The sequence below is a fragment of the Pongo abelii genome, chromosome 18 (assembly GCF_028885655.2).
Source record: "Pongo abelii isolate AG06213 chromosome 18, NHGRI_mPonAbe1-v2.0_pri, whole genome shotgun sequence".
Taxonomy (NCBI): Eukaryota; Metazoa; Chordata; class Mammalia; order Primates; family Hominidae; genus Pongo; species Pongo abelii.
Window position 1 is genome coordinate 2,384,331 of NC_072003.2, and position 22,819 is coordinate 2,407,149.

The 22,819-nt window shown below is 57.2% G+C and overlaps 1 protein-coding gene across 4 annotated transcripts in view; it reads right to left on the minus strand.

Moving 5' to 3' along the window:
* Nucleotides 1-520: 520 nt before the first annotated feature.
* The window catches only part of ABCA3 (ATP binding cassette subfamily A member 3), a 65,419-nt gene continuing 43,120 nt past the window's right edge, over nucleotides 521-22,819 (minus strand). For all 4 annotated transcript variants that reach the window (XM_024233883.3, XM_054534595.2, XM_054534596.2 and 1 more), the window contains 19 exons: nucleotides 22,325-22,479; nucleotides 21,950-22,105; nucleotides 21,513-21,723; nucleotides 19,784-19,934; nucleotides 16,643-16,741; nucleotides 13,819-14,005; nucleotides 12,373-12,676; nucleotides 11,039-11,312; nucleotides 9,788-9,992; nucleotides 9,125-9,344; nucleotides 8,625-8,783; nucleotides 7,533-7,705; nucleotides 6,004-6,132; nucleotides 5,650-5,844; nucleotides 3,568-3,755; nucleotides 2,910-3,080; nucleotides 2,511-2,701; nucleotides 2,229-2,302; nucleotides 521-1,445 (listed from right to left, as the gene is read on the minus strand). In XM_024233883.3, coding sequence (XP_024089651.2) covers nucleotides 1,314-1,445; nucleotides 2,229-2,302; nucleotides 2,511-2,701; nucleotides 2,910-3,080; nucleotides 3,568-3,755; nucleotides 5,650-5,844; nucleotides 6,004-6,132; nucleotides 7,533-7,705; nucleotides 8,625-8,783; nucleotides 9,125-9,344; nucleotides 9,788-9,992; nucleotides 11,039-11,312; nucleotides 12,373-12,676; nucleotides 13,819-14,005; nucleotides 16,643-16,741; nucleotides 19,784-19,934; nucleotides 21,513-21,723; nucleotides 21,950-22,105; nucleotides 22,325-22,479 — 3,374 coding nt within the window. In that variant the 3' untranslated portion in view covers nucleotides 521-1,313. The remainder of the gene's footprint in view (nucleotides 1,446-2,228; nucleotides 2,303-2,510; nucleotides 2,702-2,909; nucleotides 3,081-3,567; nucleotides 3,756-5,649; nucleotides 5,845-6,003; nucleotides 6,133-7,532; nucleotides 7,706-8,624; nucleotides 8,784-9,124; nucleotides 9,345-9,787; nucleotides 9,993-11,038; nucleotides 11,313-12,372; nucleotides 12,677-13,818; nucleotides 14,006-16,642; nucleotides 16,742-19,783; nucleotides 19,935-21,512; nucleotides 21,724-21,949; nucleotides 22,106-22,324; nucleotides 22,480-22,819) is intronic.

A 22,819-nucleotide genomic window follows, 5' to 3' on the forward strand; every position in this document is an offset into this window, starting at 1 on the left:
CTCTACTAAAAATACAAAAATTAGCTAGGTGTGGTGGCGGCTGCCTGTTGTACCAGCTACTCGGGAGGCAGAGGCAGGAGAATCACTTGAACCTGGGAGGCAGAAGTTGCAGTGAGCCAAGATTGCGCCACTGCACTCCAGCCTGGGCAACAAAGCAAGACTCCATAAATAACTAAAAAGGGAGCTGATGAAGAGTTATTTCTGGGAAATGGCAAATGCCCACGGGTGACCCTGATGCCAGCAGCTTCTCTCTCACCAGACCTGTGCTTCCCACACAGCCCCACCTGCTCTTCTCTTGTCTTTAGACTAAAAGCCCGTCACCGGGCGTTTATCTGACCGGCTTTTTCCTTTGTGTTATGGGCCTGTTCCTTCACCTCAGTGTATTCTCTGCGTGTGCTCCCTTCTGGGAAAAGCAACGTCCCGTGTTTGTGTGATTGAAATGTGAAAGGAGAGCCTCATGTCTAGATTGTGGGCGAGCGATTGAGCCCTGTGACCCCTTGCGCCTGTGCCACAGACTGACTGTGTCCCCTCAGCATTTATTTTCTGGATGGTCACAACGTATTCAGTGTGTCCTCGAGACAGCCACCCAGCCCTTAGGGTGGTCCCTGCGTGTCCTGGGGCGGGCGACTTCCTGAGGGTGTAGTGCTGGGAACAGAGACTGCTTTGAGCCTGGCCACTTTCCCTCCTGTGCCGGCTGCTTCTAGGAAATGCTGTGGGACGGTGCCCGGCTTCGTGGTGGCTACCATGCCCTAAGGAGCAGAGCCTCCAGGAGGCCCCCGGGCTGCGCTGGACGCTAAGACCCCAGCACCTAATCACAGTCAGCAGCTTCCCTCCACCGACAGTGATCTGCATGGTCCATTCCTGCCGGCCTGGGGGCCTCGCTACAGTTCAACCTGGCTGGCTTCCCGCTTCCTCCCCAGGGGAGATTAGTGTCATGTGTAAATGTGGACAAGTCACTGGGTCCTCTCTCCAGGAAGTGCCTGGAGAAATTCAACCCCCCAGCTCAGCTGCAGCCCTTCCTGGGTTAGCTCTCCACTCAGAGACCCTGGAGCTTGCCCGCAGACTGCCCAGCCTGCTCCAGCTCTGGGAAAGTGAACTCCAGAGTGTGCAGACGTGGAGACGCGCATGCTGATCCTGGGCATGAGGGCTGGGCTGCACTCGTCCGTTCTGTGCATACTGCCTTGAATTTTTCATATCCATCGTAGAAAAAAGTGATTAAAAATAAAGGATGAGATAAACTTGGAGAGAGAGGATGTAAGCTGGGCCCTGCTTGCCCGTCCCGTCCCTGCCTGGTGGCGAGACAGCCGCACCCCTCATCGCCCGTCCTCTGCGGTGGGCGGCTGCAGGTGGGCGAAGCTCAGGAAGACCTGTTCCAGCGAGATCTGGCTCACAGAGTAGTCGTCCACGCCGTACTTTTCCTTGGCTTTCTCCAGAATACCGAAAACCTTTGGGGAGCAGAAAAGTCACTGGTAGGAGACAACAGGGCCCAGGCTCCTCTGTGGGACCTGGGAGTCCTCTGGCAATAGGGGCTGATGAGGCCCCCACAATCCTACCCCTGCCCAGAGCCCCAGAGAGGTCAGCCTTGCGATGGCAATGTGCTCCCAGGTAGAGGACGCTGGTTAAGCAGGAGCCAGCGGGGACGGGGCCCAGCCGCCTCCTTGCGCTGTTCCCAGCTCAGATTACAACCTTGAGCCAGTGATGTTCCCTTTCTGAGCCAGTTCTTTTTTTCCCCCATATTTTTTTAGAGAGAGTCTTGCTCTGTAGCCCAGGCTGGAGTGCAGTGGCATAATCATAGCTCACTGCAGTCTCAAACTCCCAGGCTCAAGCGATCCTCCCAGCTCAGCCTCCCAAGTGGCTGGGACTACAGGTACGCACCATGATACCTGGCTAATTTTTAAATTTTTTGTAGAGATGGGGTCTACGTTGCCCAGGCTGGTCTAGAACTCCCAGGCTTAAGCAGTCCTCCCTCCTCGGCCTCCCAAAGTGCTGGGATTATGGTGTGAGCCACCATCCCTGACCCCTTTCCTGTTTTACACTGAATTCCTTTTACCACTGATAATTTTGGATATAAAACCCCCAAACCAGCATGTATCAGGCTGAGTGTTAGGGGAGAAATAGAAAGTGACTCCTCTGTGGAAAGAGCCTGCAGTCACCACAGAGGGAGAGACCCCTGGAGGGACCTCCCCCTGCCCCATGAGTACCCAGCGGGGCCCCAGGGACTGCCTCACCTTCGCCCAGCTGAGGTCGCGGCCCGGCAGGTGGTAATGGACCATGCCTTGGTGCTCGTCTTCCAGGACGCTGCCTGCACAAAGGAGAGACGGCGTTGCTGTGAGGGCCGGGCTGGAGGATTGGGGAGGGTGCTTGAGTGCTCAGCATTGGAGTCCTTGTCCCAGGGATTGGGGAGATGGGACTTGGCGGGGCAAGGCACAGACGCTCCACACAGCACATGGGAGAGGCCTAGGTAGGGGCCCAGGGCCCACCCAGTGGGGGCTGCCGGGGCCGGCACACACCTGGAAAGGTCAGGTCCACGAAGGCCTTGAACTCCTCCAGCGCCTCCTGCTGCCCTTCGCTCTGCACCTTGGCCCGCAGGGAGTAGCCACTGCCGAACTTGCTCTTGAGGTGCTGGGGGCTGCCCAGGCACTTGAACTGCCCCTGCACCATGATGGCCAGCCGGGTGCACAGGGCCTCACACTCCTCCATGCTGGGGAGAGGGCGGGACCTCAGATAGGGCTTGGGGTGCCAAAGGCTTGTGCAGACAGACAGGAAGGCATTGGCCCTCCGATCAGGCTGTTCCTGATACCCATGCTCAGAGTGTGGCTCACGTGCAGACTGCACCAGATGCTGACGGGTCTCCTGGCCACCTGGCTCCTCCATGGCCCACCCGGTGCTGAAACTTCCAGTGACTCTACCTGTGGGAGGTGATGACGATGGCCTTGCCGGACTCTCGGGCTCGTGCCACGGTGTCCCAAAGCAGGCGCCGGGCCACGGGGTCCATGCCAGTGGACGGCTCGTCCAGGAAGATGACAGCAGGCTCTCCGATCAGGGCGATGCCGGTGCTCAGCTTCCGCTTGTTACCACCACTAGAGGCAGGAGGGTGCCAGGTGGGGGAATAAGGCTGAGAGTTAGCATTGGCTCCCATGTCCCAGTGGAGGCCCGTGTCCCAGCAGAGGCCCACACCCAGCAATTGCAGAACAGCCCTGGTGAAGAGGAAGGAGCTGTGTGTGCACCTGGAGAGCCCACCGCATAGAGCTGGAGGCCCCAGAGAAGGCTATTCCCAGGGGCCCGGTGCATGCACTCACATGGGAACACATCTGCCTGCACCTAAGGGGGACCTGCCAGGGGCCCTGACATCTCTCGCTGCTGGCTTTGTCCCTAGGTGGCAGGCACTGTCAGGGCAGTCCCTCTCCTACCTGAAGCTACGTGGGTCACACCACCAAATCCCAGCTCCATCCTGGAGCCACAAGCGGGAGCTCTGCCTGCTGACCTGAGCGATCACTCCCAGCCCTATGCTGTGGGGACCCTGATTCTGACTCCACTCTGGGAAGGGCCAGGGCTCGGGAGGTGCACCTGTACGTCCTGACCAGCTTGTTGGCGTGTGGCTCCAGCAGCAGGCCCCGCAGAGTGTTCTCCACGCAGGCCCCGATGTGGCGCTCAGGGATGCCCCGGAGCCGAGCGTACATGACCAGCATCTCCCGGCCTGTCATGTGGTCCAGCAAGGCGTCAAACTGCGGGCAGTAGCCGATCCGCTGCCGCACCTGGGGTCAGAGCATAGCCAGGGAGGGAGGTGGGTTGGAGGGAAGCCTCCTACCTCCAGAGGACCACGGGGACTACCCTTGAGGTGCCCACCCCTGCGCCTGTCTGTGGTTCCTGCCAGTGTGTGTACACGGGGGCGCTGGAGCTATGCACAGGCCGTGGTGGCTGCCCACAGGGGAAGCTCTTGGATTGGACACAGGAAGGATGTGCCTGGTGCAGGGAGGCTTCCAGAGCTGCTCTCAGAGCCTGGTCCAGGACAGGCAGCCATGGGGTTAGGTGGTGCAAGAATGGCCTTTACATAGAAGCAGACTCAGAGCTGGCTATCCACTCATTCACACCTGGGACATCTAATGTGCTAGGACTCTTTCTTCTCCCTCTAAGAAGAAAGATTTGTGGGCACCACCTTTGGGGTGAGTATTGCTTGGTCAGATGGTGCAGCAGCTGTTTTCTGCACAAGTGACCATGTCCAGCTGAATTAAGACGTGCCTGCTGCTATCTGCTTAGCTACCTTTGGCAGCTGGTCAGGGGCAAGAGTGCCTGGGTTCTGTGGATTCCAGAGACTGGATTTCTTTTTCTTTACCTTCCTTCTTTGGGGTTCTCAAGCTTCCAAAATCTTTTTTTTTTTTTTTTTGAGACAGAGTCTTACTCTGTCTCCCTTACACTGCTAGAGTGCAGTGGCATGATCTCGGCTCACTACAACCTCCGCCTCCCAGGCTCAAGTGATTCTCATGCCTCAGGCTCCCGAGTAGCTAGGATTATAGGCACCTGCCACCATGCCCTGCTAATTTTTGTATTTTTCTTTGGTAGAGACAGCATTTTGCCATGTTGGCCAGGCTGGTGTCGAACTCTAGACCTCAAGTGATTTGCCTGCCTTGGCCTTCCAAAGCTGGGATTATAGGGGTGAGCCACGCTCCCAGCCCAGAATCTGTTTTTAATCAGTTTGGGGAAAGTCGTAGCCAATACCTTTTTGGCTGCTACCCCCTGCCACTCTCTCTCTCTTTTCCTCCTGGAACTCAGATTACATGTACTGGGGACTTCTCACCCTCTCCTCCATTGCTAGATCACATACGGTTTTCTCTCCCCTGCATAGATTTTCAATTGCATCATTTATTTCTGTAGACACAGTGAGTTTATAATCTTTTATAATCTGGCCTGATGATGCAGATCTAACGCCTATGTGCTTGTCCCCCCATGGGGCCTGTGTCTGTTGCTTCCAGCCATGGTACCGTCTCCTGTTTGTTTGCTGTGCATTGCCTGTAAGCCCTGGAACACTCTATGGGGGAGTGTGCAGCCTAGGATGAGGCTTTCCTCCCGAGAGGGCCTGCATGTGCTCTGGCCCAGGGCCTCTGCTGTCCAGGCACCCCTGGCGTGAGCTCAGGAGAGGACTCCGCGGCCACTTCTCCGGCCCAGGACCTGCCTACCATTTCCCCTGCTCTGCTTGGCACACTCGAATTCCCATGCAGGCCCCCGGGCAGAGGTGCAGGAGGGCTGCCTCTGGTCCTTCTGCCAGGGAGCTGGTGGGGCTCAGCTCAACATGGGAAAACTGGGCGGGCCCAGGGCCTTCCGTCCCTTCACTCAGCAAGGCCTCTAACCCCACACCTGAGCTGCCTGACACAGAATGGCCTCTGCACAGAGGTGGCTGTCAGTGCTGAATGCGCCTCTCTGGGCTCACGGATGTTGGCTCCCATCTCTCTCCCCTCCCATCGCCTGCTAGTTCTGGCGAAGCTTAGCTTTAGCTCATTACCTTGTCTCGCTGTCCAGAGGCATGTGCTAGGCCCATTTCAAGCCACAGATGGAGCAGCTGTTTGGGGACAGCGTCCCTCTGTCCCTGCCTCCAGGGTGCCCCCTCCAGCCATGCCTGTCTCACCCCTTCGGGGCCTCCCTGGCTGCACCCACCTTTCCGACATCAGAGCTGATCCTGTGACCCCCGACAAAGGCATCCCCAGAAGTGAGGCTCTCCTCCCCGGTCAGCATTTTGAAAGTCGTGGTCTTCCCAGCTCCATTGAAGCCCAGCAGGCCGAAGCACTCCCCTTTCTGCACCGCGAGGGAGATCCTGTCCACGGCCAGGAGGGGCACCTGCTGCTCGTACACCTGCAGGCACCCGACGGAAAACACAGAATGCGGAGGCCTGGATGCAAAGCGGAGCAGCCTCAGCCTCAGCGCCGCAAGCTTCCAGGGATGGGGTCGGACCCTGGGGACAGCCAGGAAGCCAGCTGGCAGGAAGGACTCCACCCCAAATTGCAAGGGTACCTTGGAGAGCTCCTTGATAATCAGAGGTGTGTGGAGCAGGGAGTCTGGGCTGGGGGCCAGGATGCGGGTCCTCTCGTCCGCTACATCTTGGTCCTCAGGAAGCACAGGCATCCGGGTGTATAATTCTGTCTGATTGACCAGGACAAAGACCGCATCCATGAACCCAGCCGCAGGGCGGCTTCCATGGAGAAGGGAGGGGCGGGGGTGGATGTGGGAGGTCTGGTGGGACTAAGGCCTTCAAGGCTTCTCGTCCCAATCTCAGGCCCCACAGGCGCGACTCAGACCTTTTACTAGAAGACACAGTGGTCTTACAGGGCTAAACTAGCATCCAGGAGACATAAACTATCTGAGGAAAAAGAACTGTGTGGGACTCATGGAGAAAAATCATAAATCTCTGCTGGGGAATATAAAATAAGATTTTTAAACAATTTTAATTTATTATTATTATTTTTTTGAGACACAGTCTCACTCTGTTGCCCAGGCTGGAATGCAGTGGCGCGATCTCAGCTCACTGCAAACTCTGCCTCCCAGGTTCAAGTGATTCTCCTGCTTCAGCCTCCTGAGTAGCTGGGATTATAGGCGCGTGCCACCATGCCCAGCTAGTTTTGTATTTTTAGTAGAGAGAGAGTTTCTCCATGTTGGTCAGGCTGGTCTAGAACTCCTGACCTTTGGTGATCCGTCCACCTTGGCCTCCCAAAGTGCTGGGATTACAGGCATTAGCCACCATGCCTGGCCTGAAAGTAAGATTTTTGTTTTCAAATTTAGAGATGGGGTCTTGCTCGGTCACCCAGCCTGGAATGCAATGGTGCAATCATAGCTCACTGCAGCCCGGACCTCCCAAGCTTAAGCCTCCTGTCTCAGCCTCCCTAATAGCTAGGATTACAGGTGTGTACCATCATGCCTGGCTAATTTTTAAAACTTTTTAGAAGAGATAGGGTCTATGTTGCCCAGACTGGTCTTGAACTCCTGGCTTCAGGTGATCCACCTACCTCTGCTTTCTAAAGTGCTGGGATTACAGGTGTGAGCCACCATGCCTGACCAAAGATTTTAACACGTGGAGACAGTTCCCTTTTTAGAGAAGTCTGACTATTTTAAAGAAGTGAATTCCCTCTCGGCTAAGCTGTATGTGCAATGCAGTGTCAACACATTTGCTTTTGTTTGTTTGAGAGAGGGGATGGAGACCTGAGAAAATGAACGTTTTCTATAAACACGAGCACCCCTCAGCCCCACATCCCCTCATCCGGGCACTGGGTGTCCCTGGGCACCACCTCTGCTCAGCAGGATGGCCCTGGGCCCCCAGGCTGACTCCTCGGCAGGGGCTCACAACTCGACAGCCCTTGTGAGTGGCAAGGGCTGTGCCCCGCCCTGGCTATAAGTGCTGGCTGGTGCTGAGGCCGTATAGTGGGAGGCTATCTGGTGCGGGAGCTGCCTGGTGGAGAAGGAGGTGGAGGCCGCCGCAGGTTGTGCTGGGCCCAAGCAGAGGCGTGGGGAGCATCCCACCAGTGTCCGGGGCTCCCGGAGCCACTCACCAGTGTCCGCCTCCTCTGGAGGGCGCAGAGGATGCCCCTGAGTCTCTGAAGCAGGTTGGTCTCGATGAGGAAGAGCAGGATGAGGTAGGCGCACCCTGAGGCGGCCATGGAGGCCACGAACCGGCCGACCCCCGGGGCGCTCCAGGCATAGAAGTTCTCCTGGTACTGGATGTCTGTGGGGCGAGGGAGTCACTGTGCCCCGAGGCCTGGGGCGCCCTCTTCCCCTCCCAGGTTCCCGGCCCCCACTCCCCTCCCCAGGCTGCTCAAGGCGCCTGTAACAGTGTCCCCTCCATGGGGAGATGTGAAGGCCAGTAGGTCACGGCTGCCTCTCGAGGTACCACGGCTCAGAGAGGGGCCAGGCACGTAACAATCCAATGCAGTCCCATGAGCGACGTGGCAGACCCAGGGCAGCGACAGCCCGCCTGAGACGCACAGGCTCTGCGTGAATCCCAGGCTGCCTCCTGGCCGGGACAGAGACCATTACAAGCACAGAGGGGTGTGTGGGAGGCTGAGGAGACCCCACAGGACAGGTCCAAGTTCTGTCCCCCTGGACCTGGGGTTGTGATCTTGCTTAGAAACAGAGTCTTTGAATATGTGATTAGTAAGGATCTTAAGGGGAGACACTGGATTAGTGTGGGCCTGAAACCCAACAGCAAGTGTCCTTATCAGAGAAAGCCAGAAGGAGATTTGAGGCAGGAGACAGAAGCTGCCATGCGAGGATGGAGGCGGTGGTGGTGAGCGGGCGCAGCCAGGAGCCCGGGATGCCTGGAGCTACCAGGAGATGGGAAAAGCAGGAAGGGTCCCCCCCGAGCCGTGGGGGGTTCACTGCTCGTGCTAAGTGCTGCTCTGTGGTTCCTTGTTACAGATGCCCAGACACCGAGGCAGGTGGGAGAGCAGGAGCTCAGGTACAGGGCCTGGGAGCGAGTGGGCGCGAGGGGGCTGCTGTGGGAGGTGGGGCGAGGCGGTACAGAGGAACGCACCAGCCCCAGGCCACTCAGACGCAGAGGAGCCCCTGCCCTGGGAGGCCCCTCTGCAGTGGCCACGTCCTGAGGACGCAGGGGTGCTGCCCGGGGTTGGGGCTGGGACACTCACTATATCTCTTGCAGTAGTGGGCGGCGACCTCGGAGGAGGTGCAGTACCTCCGCGTCTCGTAGTTCTCGTAGAAACTGCTGACTGCCATCCCCAGACAGTGGTTGGGCAGCACCAGGAACACGCGATCCAGGGTTTTGGAAAGTTCTTCCAGTTTTACAGCTGCATTGGGGAGGTAAGATCAGTCTGCGCTGGAGGTCACACCACACCCACCTCCAGGACAGGCCTGGTCAGGGCGGGCACAGGGCCTTGTCCGTGCTGTGTGGAGTGAGGGGACACCTCCCAGGGACGCCCCTGCCGGCTCTGCACAGGGCAAGGACGCCGCAGACGCCTGCCCATCAGTCATGGTTAGCCGGGCAGGGCCAGCTGGGGCAGAGGGGCTGGTGAGCATGAACTGGGCCCATTGCCTGAGTTCTGCCTTGGCTGTGGCTGGTGCCTCCCTGTCTGGGTGGAGTGGCTCCGTGGATGGCCATGGGGGCTGCGGGTGGTCTCCAGGCGCCCACCTGGGATGCGCATGATGGTGACCATCAGGAAGGTGGCGATGCCTGACAGGATGTTGAAGATGGTCAGCCTCGTGTAGGCGGTGGCCGCCCCCGAGAAGAAGAAGTTCATCAGGTACATGAGGGGGATGATGGCCCAGCCGTAGAGCAGGAGCAGCAGCAGGGTGTCGGCCACGTGGCCGTCCCGCGTGAAGGCATGCACGTCGAAGGCCTTGAACACCACCTGCAGCGGCACAGGGAGGCGCTGCTGTGCACGCCAAGCTGAGAGCAGCTCACGGGTGGGGAAGGGGTGAGAGGAGCATTTGGTGGTCCTCAGACACCTCCCGGTCAGCTGGCCCATGCCCATCAGCCCCACAGGCCATGTCTGGCCCCCACAGTGGCTTTCAGCCCCAGGACCCTCTCTGTCCCAGTTTCCCCTCGTCCCCTTGCACCCGGAGCTGTAACCAGGGTGGCTGCTCCGAGCGCTGCCCACGCATGGAGGGCAAAGGCTGAGGGTGCAGGGAGGAGGCGAGGGGGCAGCTGCCAGGGGATTCCAGCCGTCCTCCCTGAGTTGGGCCGAGCTGCCGGCCAAGGGGCTGCCCAGCTGGTTCTGGTTCTGCCCAGGGGTCCCAGGGCAAGCCCCCTGTGGTCTGCAGGGGAACAGATCCAGCACCCTCTGGCACTCACCAGCAGCAGCAGACTGGGGATGAGGAAGGAGATGAGGTCCCACAGCAGAGCAGAGAGCCAGAAACTGGCCACGTGGACTCCGCTCACAAACTGCACGTGCTTGGCCTGTGCGGCCCTCTCGCTGACCGCCAGGATGGAGAACGTGCTGGCCAAGAATGCCATGGCGAAGAGCAGATTGAGGGCAATGTCGAATCCCTTCCGGCCCCTGCGGGGGACAGAGAAGGTCAGGGACGGAGCATAGCACGTCTGGGTGGCAGGAAAGGTCAGGTTCTCGGTTATGACCACCCAAGGCATGCAGGGCAGCAGCCCAACCACTAAAGGGGCTATGGGAGAGCATGAGCGCACGGTTCCACACCGGGAACATCTGCCCCCACCAGAGAACGGCTCCTCTGGACTTCCTATGCTGACCACGTGACGATGGCAGCGTCATACTCTCCCTCATCACCCCCCTCCCAGCCCTCAGCCCCACGGGTGCCGGCGACCTTGCCCACTTGTGGAGGTCCCGAGCCCCGCCTCCTCCTGGAGTGTGGCAAAGGGAAAGCCCCTCCCGGCCTCTGTGCGTCAGTCTAGGATCCTGAGTTGATGGCAAGGAGAGCAGATCGAGGGCCACTGCTTTTCTGCTCTTGGGGCAGGGATGGAGCCAGAAGCTGGGACGCAGCCATTGCCAGGCCTAGGCCTAGCCTGGAATGTGGGTGGAGACGACACTGCCCTGAGGAGGAGTGGCTATTCTGAAATTAACAGAATTTTTGGCCTCCTCTGGGTGGTCCCCCGAGCTCAGGGGCTCTGTGGCTGGGACAGGGGGTAGCCCTGCCCACACAATGGCATGGCAGGCTCCTGACGTGCGGCCATCTGAGGGACAGGGACGGCAGTTCTTGCCAAGTCCTGCTCTGCTCACCCTCCATCACCTCAGCTCATGGGCCCAGCGGGTCACACTGCTGGAGAGAGCAGTGCGGAGCGAGGACAGTGGCTGACAGGAGCCAGGTACATTTAGGGGGAGAAGGCAAGGCTGCCTGCCGAGCCTTCATGGGTCCCCGTGAGGACGGCAGTGCATGGGACGGCCCACAGCTGATCTGCTGTCACAGGGAGCTGGGGCTGTGGATGGTGGAGGAGGACGTGGCAGGCATTTCCCACCAGACCCAGGGGCTTTGGGAGGGCAGACACAATGCTCTATCTATGGGCCCGTGGCAGTGCCCAGGGCAGTCAGTCCTGGGGGCTCTGGCCAGCGCAGACAGGGACAGGCAGCGCACATACTCATTGAACTGGTCCTTGGCAGCCTGCAGGGCGCTCCGGGGCTGGGGGAAGTTGGAGACCACAATGGAGGCGTGAGGCCCGCACAGCAGCTTGAACAGAAGGTTGTCCACGACGGCCAGGGCAGTGGCTGGAGAGTGGTACGCCTGGTTGTTGAACAAGGCGGTGACGACCGTGCGCTCTCCCACATCTCTGAAGGATGCTGCCACAAGGCACCGCTCATTAAAGCCGCCCCCCTCCACAGAGGCCCTGAAGATCAAGAACTCCTCCAGGTCACCTGCGGAGCAATGGCAGAGTCAGGGGACACAGGAAGAGGTGACACCTGGGCACCCCCTGCCATCTGAGCATGGCTAATCAGGGACCCAATAGAGTGGTGCCAGCATCCTCTGAGCTGCCCGCCCCGTCACCCTCCTCCTAAGGAGAGCCTAATTTCTGCCAAGGTTTTGTCATCATTCAGTATGTGGAACTTTGAATGCTAGTCAGGAACTGGGAAAGGAGCTGCAAAATAAGAAAACCTTCCAGTAGGTTCCATTAACCAGAGCACAGTCCCTGTTCTGAGCCTGGGGCAGCATCCAACTGTGACTACCAAGACTCTTTTTTTTTTTTTTTTTGAGACAGTCTTGCACTGTCGCCCAGGCTGGAGTGCAATGGTGCGATCTCGGCTCACTGCAGCCTCCACCGCCCAGGTTCAAGCCATTCTCCTGCCTTAGCCTCCAGAGTAGCTGGGATTACAGGTACCCACCACCATGCCTAGCTAATTTTTGTGTTTAGTAGAGACAGAGTTTTGCCATGTTGGCCAGGCTGGTCTCGAACTCCTGACCTCAAGTGATCCACCTGCCTCAGCCTCCCTAAGTAGTGGGATGACAGGTGTGAGCCACTGTGCCTGGCCAAGAATTGTGAGTTTTAAGATGTTGAAAGAAAACACCCTGTCACACGAAGGCACACTGTGGCCGGCATCATCACAGAGCAAAGGTAACCTGAAGTCACTATGCTTCTGCATTTTGCCCATGAATGATCCTGAAAGACACAGCTTCAGTAAAGAGACGCCTGACAAAGCCTGGCCCCAGGATGGCAGTGTCTCTGGCACCCCCAGGGCACTTCCCCTGACTCAGTGCCGTGATGTGCCACCCAGGGGACATCTGCAATGTTTCCAGGCATGTTTGATGGTCATCATGGGGTGAGGCAAGGTCAGGGATGCTGCTGAACTTCCCTCAGTACATTCGGAACAGCCAAGAACCACCCTCCCCAGATGTCCACCCTGCTGCAGTGAGGAAGGCGAACTGTGGCTGCACGACTGGCCCCTGATCCCCCCGTCCCGCCCCCGGGATGCCCCTTACCGAGCACCTCGCGGGGCTCCTGTCCCTCAGCCTGCAGTGCGTCTTTCAGATGCTCTGACAGCTGCTGACCCAGCTGGGAGGTCCCGGGAACTGAGAAGGGCACGACAGTTCTGCCGTACTCGCCCAGGGTCAGCCTCAGCATGGGGTCGTCGAAGAGCTCCGAGGAGTAGTTGATGGCCAGGAGGGCCAGGGTGACGCAGGTCAGAGGCACCAGGACCTGTGCCGCCACCATTTTCCACTCGCGCCAGCTGTATGCGGCCTTCTTCAGGAACATGGCCCAGAACTGCTGGCAGTGTAGGGCAAGCTGCGGCAGAGGGGACGCAGGTGACACCGGCACTGCTTGGGGGCCAGCGCCTGACCCCCACCCACCTGCGGCAGGTGCTGTCCTGTGTGATGCCAGCCTGGGGGCCTGGAGCTGAGGTTGCACCGGAGACCCCTGGAGCGTTGAAATGGCCGTGGGAGGAGCTCAGTGCACCACATGGCAGGGTCACCTGTGCAGACTCTGCAGGTCTCCATGGGGCCCTGCACGTTGGTACTGGGAGCCTCACAGTGGCCATGGAGGCAAGGCGGACACTATTTATTTTATTTTTTTGAGACAGGGTCACTCTGTCACCGGGGGTGGAGTGCAGTGGTGTGATCTCAGCTCACTGCAACCTCCACCTGCTGGGTTCCTACCTCAGCCTCCCAGGTAGCTGGGATTACAGGCGCACAGCACCACGCCCAACTAATTTTTGTATTTTTAGTAGAGATAGGGTTTTGTCATGTTGGCCTAGGCTGGTCTTCAACTCCTGACCTCAAGTGATCTGCCTGCCTTGGCCTCCCAATGTACTGGGATTACAGGCATGAGCCACCACACCCGGCCCAGACATTGTTTCAATGTCTCAGGAGAGTAGAGGACCAGCTGCCATCCCCTGCCCTCCCCCTGCCACAAGGAGACACCACCCCACAGGTCACAGGAAACAGATGGCCGAGCCTCCCAACCAGCCTGACTGCCTCGTTCTCCAGCTTCTTTCCTTCCTGGTCCTTCAAGACAGAGAGCGTCAGGGCTTTGAGATCAGGCTGACCAGGGATCAGACTGAGCTCTCTCACTCTGTCATATCTGACTTTGGCCCAGGCCTCGGTTTCCCATCTGTGAACTGGGTGCAGCAACCCCCCTCCCTGTCGTTGGCTGCTGGAGACATCAACACAGAGCTGGGCACCCGACAAGCTCCTGTTGAGCAGGGTGCTGTGCCTGAGTTAGAGTGTGAGAAATTCCAGTTGCTCCATTCAAACGCTTCTCCCTGCCGACCCATGCGGTGTGAGCCGCTGCCCGCCCTCTGCCCGGTGTGCTGACTCTCCTGGACCCTGTTTGCGCCCTCGCAGACTCTCCTCTGCATTGGCTCACATGAGGTGTTTGGGGGCTGCTCGCCCTTCCCCCGCCACCCGCCCACCCACCTGGGCACTCACCCCAGTGTTGAGCTTGACAGCGGTGCGCTCCTCCTCGATGAGGGCTCCAATGCCGTCAGAGGGGTCCATGGCCCCACAGAGGTTGCTGTCCACAGCCCAGTCGCTAGCGCGCCTCTCGTGCTGGTACTGCAGGGCAGGGAGCTGGATGGCCTGGATGTCCATGCTGCTGTCCACCAGCTTCCCGACCCTGTGCCGATACACACAGGGACCGGTCAGGACCCAGCTCCCCGGGTGGGTGGAGGGAGGGACTGTGGTTAGAGGCACTGAGGGGAGCAGTGTTGCCGCAGTCCTTGGCTTGCTCATGCATCTGCTTATGCGTTCCCTCACTCATCAGTGTCTCCGGCCACCATGCACAGCTAATTTTTGTATTTTTAGTAGAGATGGGGTTTCACCATGTTGGCCAGGCTGGTCTCGAACTCCTGACCTCAAGTGATCCTCCCACCTCGGCCTCTCAAAGTGCTGGGATTACAGGCATGAACCACTACGCCTGGCAGAGGAGGTGATTTTTTAATATGTGAATTACGTCACGCACACACACACATACACACACCTGGCAGAGGAGGTGATTTTTTAATATGTGAATTACGTCACACACACACACACACACACACACCCACACCTGGCAGAGGAGGTGATTTTTTAATATGTGAATTACGTCACACACACACACACACACACACACACACACACACACACACCCCTTCCTAGAGCTCCCCGCTGATTAGGAAAGACAACTGAGGCTGCAGCAGGCAGGAGGCACCCCGCGGCTGGCTTAGCAACCTTGTCAGGCCACCCTTGGAGCCCGTGTGAGCCCTGTCTGCCTGCTTCTTGCTCCTGTGTGCAGGCTGCCGTGAGGCCTAGGTACCTGCTCCTCTGGCCCTTCCCAGACCCCTTCTCCCTCACTGGATTCTCCCAGTCCCACTCATCTTTCATGATCTGGTCAGAGACACCAAGTGTTGCCATCTCATCAGTATTCCCTCTGATTAAAAACCTTCCTGCCCACGCTCTGAGCTCCGGTGGGTGCTACCAGCCTGGCTAGCTCTCCCCAGGTCCTAGACAAACCAGGAAAAGCTTCTGATTATTTTTCTCTTGAGACCAGGAGCTCAGAGAGGCCAGGGTCAGGTGTGGGGTCTGGAGCTGAATCATAGGTGGGCCATGTGGCGAGTATGAGATGCGGCCAGAGAAGCCTGAGACCTTGAGAGACAAGAGCCCCTGTGGCTGCTGAGATGCAGCAGGAGCAACCCGGGTTCTACCCTCAGAGCCAGCTGACTCCAGGCCAGCCCATGGTTTCTTTTTCATATGTTCACGCTTCCTTCCTTCCTTCAACCAGGATTCACAGAAAGTCAGTCAGTGTTCGGTCCTGTGTGGGACACAGGTCAGTGGGCAGTCCCTCCCTCCCTCCGCCGCCTCGCCTGGCCTTTTTCCCTGCGTCTGTTCCTGGACACATGGTCCCCTGGACAGGTGTCCCCAGAGCACGCACCACCATGTCCTGCATGTATGATCACCTATTCTGTCGCCTCCTCTAGGCTGTGGGCTCCCCAAGGAGGAAAACCGATCTCACGTTTTTTTCTTCTTCTTTTGACACAGGGTTTTGCTGTGTCCCCCAGGCTGGAGTGCAGTGGCACAATCTCAGCTCACTGCAACCTCCACTTCCCAGGTTCAATTGATTCTCCTGCCTCAGCCTCCCAAGTAGCTGAGATTACAGGTGTGTGCCACCACACCCAGCTAATTTTTGTAGTTTTAGTAGAGATGGTGGCTGGGTGTGGTGGCTCACGCCTGTAATCCCAGCACAGATCTTCAGGTGGGTCACCTGAGGTCAGAAGTTCCAGACCAGCATGGCGAAACCCCATCTCTGTTAAAAATACAAAAAACTAGCTGGGCATAATGACATGCGCCTGCAGTCCCAGCTACTGAGGCTGAGGCAGGAGAATCGCTTGAATCTGGGAGGCGGAGGTTGCAGTGAGCTGAGATTGCACCACTGCACTCCAGCCTGGGTGACACAGCGAGACTCTGTCTCAAAAAAAAAAGTGATGGGATTTCACCACGTTGACCAGGCTGGTCTCAAACTCCTTGGCTCAAGTGATCACCTGCCACGGTCTCCCAAAGTGCTGGGATGACAGGCGTGAGCCACCACGCCCAGCCCCCATGCAGTTCTGAGGGTCTGGATGAGATAGTTCCCATCTTCATTAAGGATACAGGTATCCCCCAAGAATAATCTAAGCCCAAGAAGAGCTGGGCACGCCTCTGACGCCGTGTGCTAGATGGCGGGTCTGGAAGGGACCCCGAGGCAGTGCAGGCCCCTCACGTGTGCTGCTGTTTCCCACGTACACCAGTGCTGCTGACAGTCACAATCTGTACTTAGGGCTCTGACGGCGGCCACTGCCCTGCCCCACCCCGGGCTGTTCCTCCAGCCTCACGTGGGCATTCGAGATCATAACTGAGGTGACTGTTTATCACTGCACTTTTTAAAAGTCCTCGGCTGAGCACGGTGGCTCACGCCTGTAATCTCAGCACTTTGGGAGGCCAAGGCAGGCAGATCAGCTGAGGTTGGGAGTTTGAGACCAACCTGACCAACATGGAGAAAACCCATCTCTACTAAAAATACAAAATTAGCCGGGCGTGGTGGTGCATGCCTGTAATCCCAGCTACTCGGGAGGCTGAGGCAGGAGAATCTCTTGAAACCAGGAGGTGGAGGTTGCAGTGAGCTGAGATCGCACCACTGCACTCCAGCCTGGGCAACAAGAGCGAAACTCCATCTCAAAAAAAAAAGTCCTCTGCAGCACTGAGCCCAGTCCTAGGTGGACAGAAACGCACATTTACTGACCGAAGGAAGACTTCCTCCATGGTGGTGATGGATGCCCCAAAGCTGGCAATGCCCAGCTCCTTCTGCTTCTTCTCCAGTTTAGCAAAGAGACCTTCAAACCTGAAAAACAGACCCAGCATGATGAGTCACTTCTCAGTGACTTTCTAGATAATTTGTTCCTAAAGCATCACCCTCCTCGGCCAGGCGCAGTGCCTCACGCCTGTAACCCCAGCACTTTGGGACGCCAAGGCGGGCGGATCACTTGAGGTCAGGAGTTTGATACCAGTCTAGTCAACATGGTGAAACCTGGCTCTACTAAAAACATAAAAAATTAGCCATGTGTGGTGGCAGGTGCCTGTAGTCCCAGCTACTCAGAAGGCAGAGGCAGAACACTTGAACCCAGCAGGTGGAGGCTGCAGTGAGCTGAGATTGCGCTACTGCACTCCAGCCTGGGCGGCACAGTGAAACTCTGTCTCAAAAAAAACATAAAATAAATAAATAAATAAATAAAATTAAAAAAATAAAGAGGCCAGGTGCAGTATCTCACACCTGTAATCCTAGCACTTTGGGAGGCCAAGGTGGGCGAACTGCCTGAGCTCAGGAGTTCGAGACCAGCCTGAGCAACACGGTGAAACTCTATCTCTACTAAAATAAATAAAACAAAACAAAACAAAACAACAACAACAACAAAACTACTCAGTCATGGCGGCTTGTGCCTGTAATCCCAGCTACTTGGGAGGCTGAGGCAGGAGAATTGCTTGAACCCAGGAGGCAGAGGTTGTGGTGAGCTGAGATTGCACCACTGGACTCCAGCCTGGGCAACAGAGCAAGACTCCCTCTCCAAAAACTAAACTAAACTAAACTAAAATGAATCACCTCCCAACCCCCTGTAGAATGGGGGAGGGGCCACAGGAGGTTAACTCCTTGAAATACCTTTTTTTTTCTTTTTTTCTTGAGACGGAATTTTGCTCTGTTGCCCAGGCTGGAGTGCAGTGGCACGATCTCAGCTCACTGCAAGCTCCGCCTCCTAGGTTCACACCATTCTCCTGCCTCAGCCTCCAGAGTAGCTGGGACCACAGGTACCCGCCACCACACCCAGCTAATTTTTTGTATTTTTAGTAGAGATGGGGTTTCACCGTGTTAGCCAGGATGGTCTTAATCTCCTGACCTCGTGATCCGCCTGCCTCGGCCTCCCAAAGTGCTGGGATTACAGGCGTGAGCCACCGCGCCTGGCCAAAATGCCTTTTTTTTCTTTTTTTTGGAGACAGGGTCTTGGTCTGTCACTCAGGCTGGAGTGTAGTGGTGTAATCTCGGCTCACTGAAGCCTTGACCTCCTGGGCTCAAGCGATCCTCTCACCTCAGCCTCCCAAGTATCTGGGGCTACAGGTGTGCACAACCACACGTGGCTAATTTTTTTTTTTTTTTTTTTTGAGACGCAGTCTTGCTCTGTCGCCCAGGCTGGAGTGCGGTGGCGCGATCACGGACGGCTCACTGCACGCTCCGCCTCCCAGGTTCACGCCATTCTCTCGCCTCAGCCTCCCGAGTAGCTGGGACTACAGGCGCCCGCCACCACGCCTGTCTAATTTTGCTTTTGTGTTTTTAGTACAGACGGGTTTCACCCTGTTAGCCAGGATGGTCTCGATCTCCTGACCTCATGATCCACCCGCCTCGGCCTCCAAGTGCTGGGATTACAGGCATGAGCCACCATGCCCGGCCACGTGGCTAATTTTTAATTCTTTTTGTAGAGATGGGGTCTCACTATGTCGCCCAAGCTCGTCTCCTTCTCCTTCTGCCTTGGCTTCTGAAAGTGTTGGGATTACAGGCATGAGCAACCATGCCTGGCTAAAAGTGAGGTTCATATGGTTTGATTCCCTGGTTTTCTTTTTTTCTTTTTTTCTTTTTTGAGATGGAGTCTCCCTCTGTCACCCAGGCTGGAGTGCAGGGGTGCAGGGGTGCAGGGGTGTGATCTCAGCTCACTGCAACCTCTGCTCCTGGATTACACCTGTAATCCCAGAATTTTGGGAAGCTGAGGCGGAAGGATCTCTTAAGCCCAGGAGTTCAAGACCAGCTTGGGCAACATAACAAGACCCCATCTCTACAGAGAAATAAAAAAAGTAGCCGGACATGCTGATACACACCTGTAGTCCCAGCTACTCGGGAGGCTGAGGTGGACGGATCACTTGAGCCCAGGAATTCAAGGCTGCAGTGAGTTATGATTGCACCACTGCACTCCAGCCTGGGTGACAGAGCAAGACCTTATCTTTAAAATAAATAAATGTGGCCAGGCACGGTGGCTCATGCCTGATATCTCAGAACTTTGGGAGGCCGAGGTGGGTGGATCACCTGAGGTCAGGAGTTTGAGACCAGCCTGGCCAACATGATGAAACACCGTCTCTACTAAGATACAAAAATTAGCTGGGTGTGGTGGCGGGAGCCTGTAATCCCAGCTACTTGGCAGGCTGAGGCAGGACAATCGCTTGAACCTGGGAGGCGGAGGTTGCAGTGAGCTGAGATTGTGCCACTGCACTCTGGACTGGCCAGCAGAGTGAGGCTCCATCTCAAAACAAATAATAAATAAATAACAAATAAAATAAATAAATATAAAATGGAAAAAAATCTGACAAAATCAAACAACAAACTGGAGAAAAGTGCAACAAACTGATATTATCCAGATAATATTCAGACTGATACTGTCATAGAAAACTGGCTTCCCTCCCCTTGCTGGTTCTGCTGTGTGTATGAGACAGTGATGAGCAGGTGCTAACATCTCCAGCTCTGACACTGAGACAAATTCACCACCTGTGTACAAATACAGACTCAGTTTCACGAATAGTTCTGAGTGCAGCTGCAGCATGTGTTGAGCCTGGTGTCAGAAGAGGGAGTGTGAGCCCTGCGTCAGCACTGAGCGCCCTTTTGGTGAGTCAGATATGTGCTTCTCCTTTTCAGGTCCTAATTATGTTTCTCCTTGCTAGGAGGCCTGGCACCTAGGACCCAGCCAAGCAGATTCATCTGGGCTGATGGTGCCCAGGCTGAGGGTCTAAGAGTGCCGACTGGCCAGGCCAGAGAGGGGCAGAGCAGGTGCCTCTGAGCACCAAGCCCTCATGGCCCATGGGGACCCCATCTTGGATCTATACCTGTGCATGCCCTCCCTGGGAGGCGTACCTGTGTGTGCTCTCTCTGGGAAGGATGAAAGACAGCTCGGCCCCAGCGCTGCTCTCCAGTGTGGCGTTGGGCACGTGGTGGTGGACCAGCTGGGAGATGTCTTCGGGGTTGCAGTGCGGTTCCTTCACCAGCGTCATGTGATAGCCGGCACCTGGAACACAGGGCCACATGTGAGATCTTTGGCTGATGTCTTCATGCACACCCTGGGGTCTCTAGGGCTCACACCAGGCAAGCTGGTGGGAAGGAGGCCAGAGAACCGGAGGTGGGCAGCTGAAGCAGAATGAATGTGTCTTGGAGCTCCCTGTGCTGTCCTGAGGGTCTTGCCTCCCGCTCCTGCTGGGAAGAGCTGCTGGGGATCTAGGGTGCTGAGCACTGTCAGGGGCACCTGCTGGAAGGTGGGGTCTCCCCCCAACTGTACAAGCACCAGGGAAGGATATCAGCAGCAGCGACGGACCACGTGTGAAGGCTTCTGTCTTGTGGGGTTAACACTGATGGTTATGGTGTGGTTCTAGGAAGGGACTGTCAGCAGGAGCAGAAGCGAGAGCTACCGGCTGCAAGACCACACTGCACGGCACTATCAGAGATGCATCTCACCTCTCTCCCAACGTCACTGTGCAGGAGATGGAATTCCATGTCCTTTTTTTTTTTTGAGACAAGAGTCTCGCTCTGTCGCCCAGGCTGGAGTACAGCCGCACAATCTTGGCTCACTGTAACTTCTCCCTCCTTGGTTCAAGTAGTTATTCTCCTGCCTCAGCCTCCCCAAGTAGCTGGGATTACAGGCATGCACCAACATACCTGGCTAATTTTTTGTATTTTAGTAGAGACAGAGTTTTACCATGTGGGCCAGGCTGGTCTTGAATTCCTGACCTCAAGTGATCTGCCTACCTTGGCCTCCCAAAGTGCTGGGATTACAGGTGGTGAGCCACCACGCCTGGCCCCATGTCCTCTTTAGAGACAAGGATGCCAGACCCAGGAAGAACAATGGCTCTGCCAACTGGGCAGTGGGGCAGGAAGTGGCCAGTGACACTCTCAGAGGCCGTGGTGGATGGTTCCTTATCTCCTAAGGCCTGTTCTCCTCCCTCTTGGTAAGAAAACCCTGGTATCTTGGCTGAGCATGTGGCTGCCCAGGACAAAGGCCATCCCCTCCTGCCTGCTGCTGACCACACTGGGTTGCCACTCAGTCACTAGGGGGCAGAGGTGGGACGTGAACTTGGTGGGTGTCCTGAGGGGAGGAGGGCTCCTATGTCTTTGCTCCACCCCCTGTTGGAATGTGGGGGACGTTGGCACACCCAGATCGTGCTGGACCAGGAGGTGACCTTGAGAGGGAAGCCGTAGTTGCACAGCACAGTCAGAGGTCTGGGCCCAGATCCTGTGAGCCCCTGCTGGCCCTGGCCATGCTGTGAGCTGCTGTCACATGGGAGCTGCCACGTTGGTGCGTGTGTTGGCCTCTCCAAGGGCAGTGCTGCTCCTAGTGGCACTGGGCTTGGCCTCTGTTCTTCTGGTCATGACTGAACCACATCCTAACCAAACTGAGACTTTCAGCTCCATTTCCTGCCTCTTCCCTCTCACAAGCCCCCCTGCCTGGTTGGGCTGTCCACCCAGAGGCAACAGACAGGTCTAGAAACGGCCACCCCTGCCTGATCTGAGGGCCCTTCATGAAGGTAGCAGCCATTCCCTCAGCACGGCAGCCAGGACACCGACCCTGTCGCGGGCTGGCCCCACCGTTCACCGTATTTCTGCTTGAGGAACAGCGAGGACCCGCAGCACTGCAGCTCCCCCTTGGCCATGATGGCGATGCGGTCTCCCAGCAGGTCAGCCTCATCCATGAAGTGGGTGGTCAGCACGATGGTGTGGTCACTTTTCTGTCGCTGAAGAAGATCCCAGATGGCCCTCCTGGAGATGGTGTCCATGCCCGAGGTGGGCTCGTCCAGTATCAGCACCTGGAGGGAGAGAGACAGTCTCGTGATGCTGGTAGAGCCACACCCCAGGCCCAGGCTGGCCTTGCGGTAGGCCCCATCAAGGGGTTTGCGGAGCCAGCTTGAGTCCTCCAAGGACAGTGATGGCCTTGTCTGGGGTGTCAAGGGCCAAGGTGCCTGGGCCATGGCGGAAGGGCCAGCCCAGGTTGAGCAGGAGGGGAGCCCACTGCCTCCAGTCCCACCGCCGCACCTTGGAGCCTGCGATGAGGGCGATGCCGATGGAGAGCTTGCGCCTCATGCCCCCGCTCAGGAAGCGGCTCCGTGAGTTCCACTTGTCCTCCAGGCCGATGACATGCAGCATCTGCTTGACTTCTTCAGGGCACTTCTGGCGTGACAGGCCCTTCAGCTGCAACGACAGGGGACACAGGGAGATACAGGGCTCCTGGCGGGAGGCTGACCCTGGCCAGCGAGTTTCTGGTGAGAGGAACCTCTCCATGACGTAGCTGGACTCCCTGGCTCCTGCCCTCCTGGCTCCCTTCCTCCAGTTTAGCTCCTCGGAAGACTGCCCCGGAAACTCAAGCACATCAGTGAAAACACCCCTGCACACCCCTGGCCCCCAACTCACCTGGGCATAGAAATAAAGGTGCTCTGCGACTGTCAAGTTGTCAAACAGGATGTCGTGCTGCGGGCACAGGCCCAGGCTCTTCCGGATCTGAACCATGTCCTGGGAAATTTCATACCCGCTGATGTATGCCCGTCCACTGGTGGGGGGAAAGAGACCTGGGGCCCAGGAGGAGACCCCACATTCAGCATGAAGATCCTGTTTGTCAGCACCCGGGGTAATGACCCCCACCCCCTGTCTGTCTCCCCTAATTTCCTCTGAGGACCCTGCCCATGAGAGGGCCTGGAACCCCGCTCCCACCGGGGTGGGCTTTGGCTGGGCCAGTAGGAAAACAAGCGGCATGGAAACAGCCCTGCCACCAGGATGCACAGCTGGTCAGGGAGGAGAAACCCATGGCACACACACACACACACACACACACACACACACCCCACACACACACACACACACCACACCCACACCACACACACACACACACACACCCACACACCCACCCAC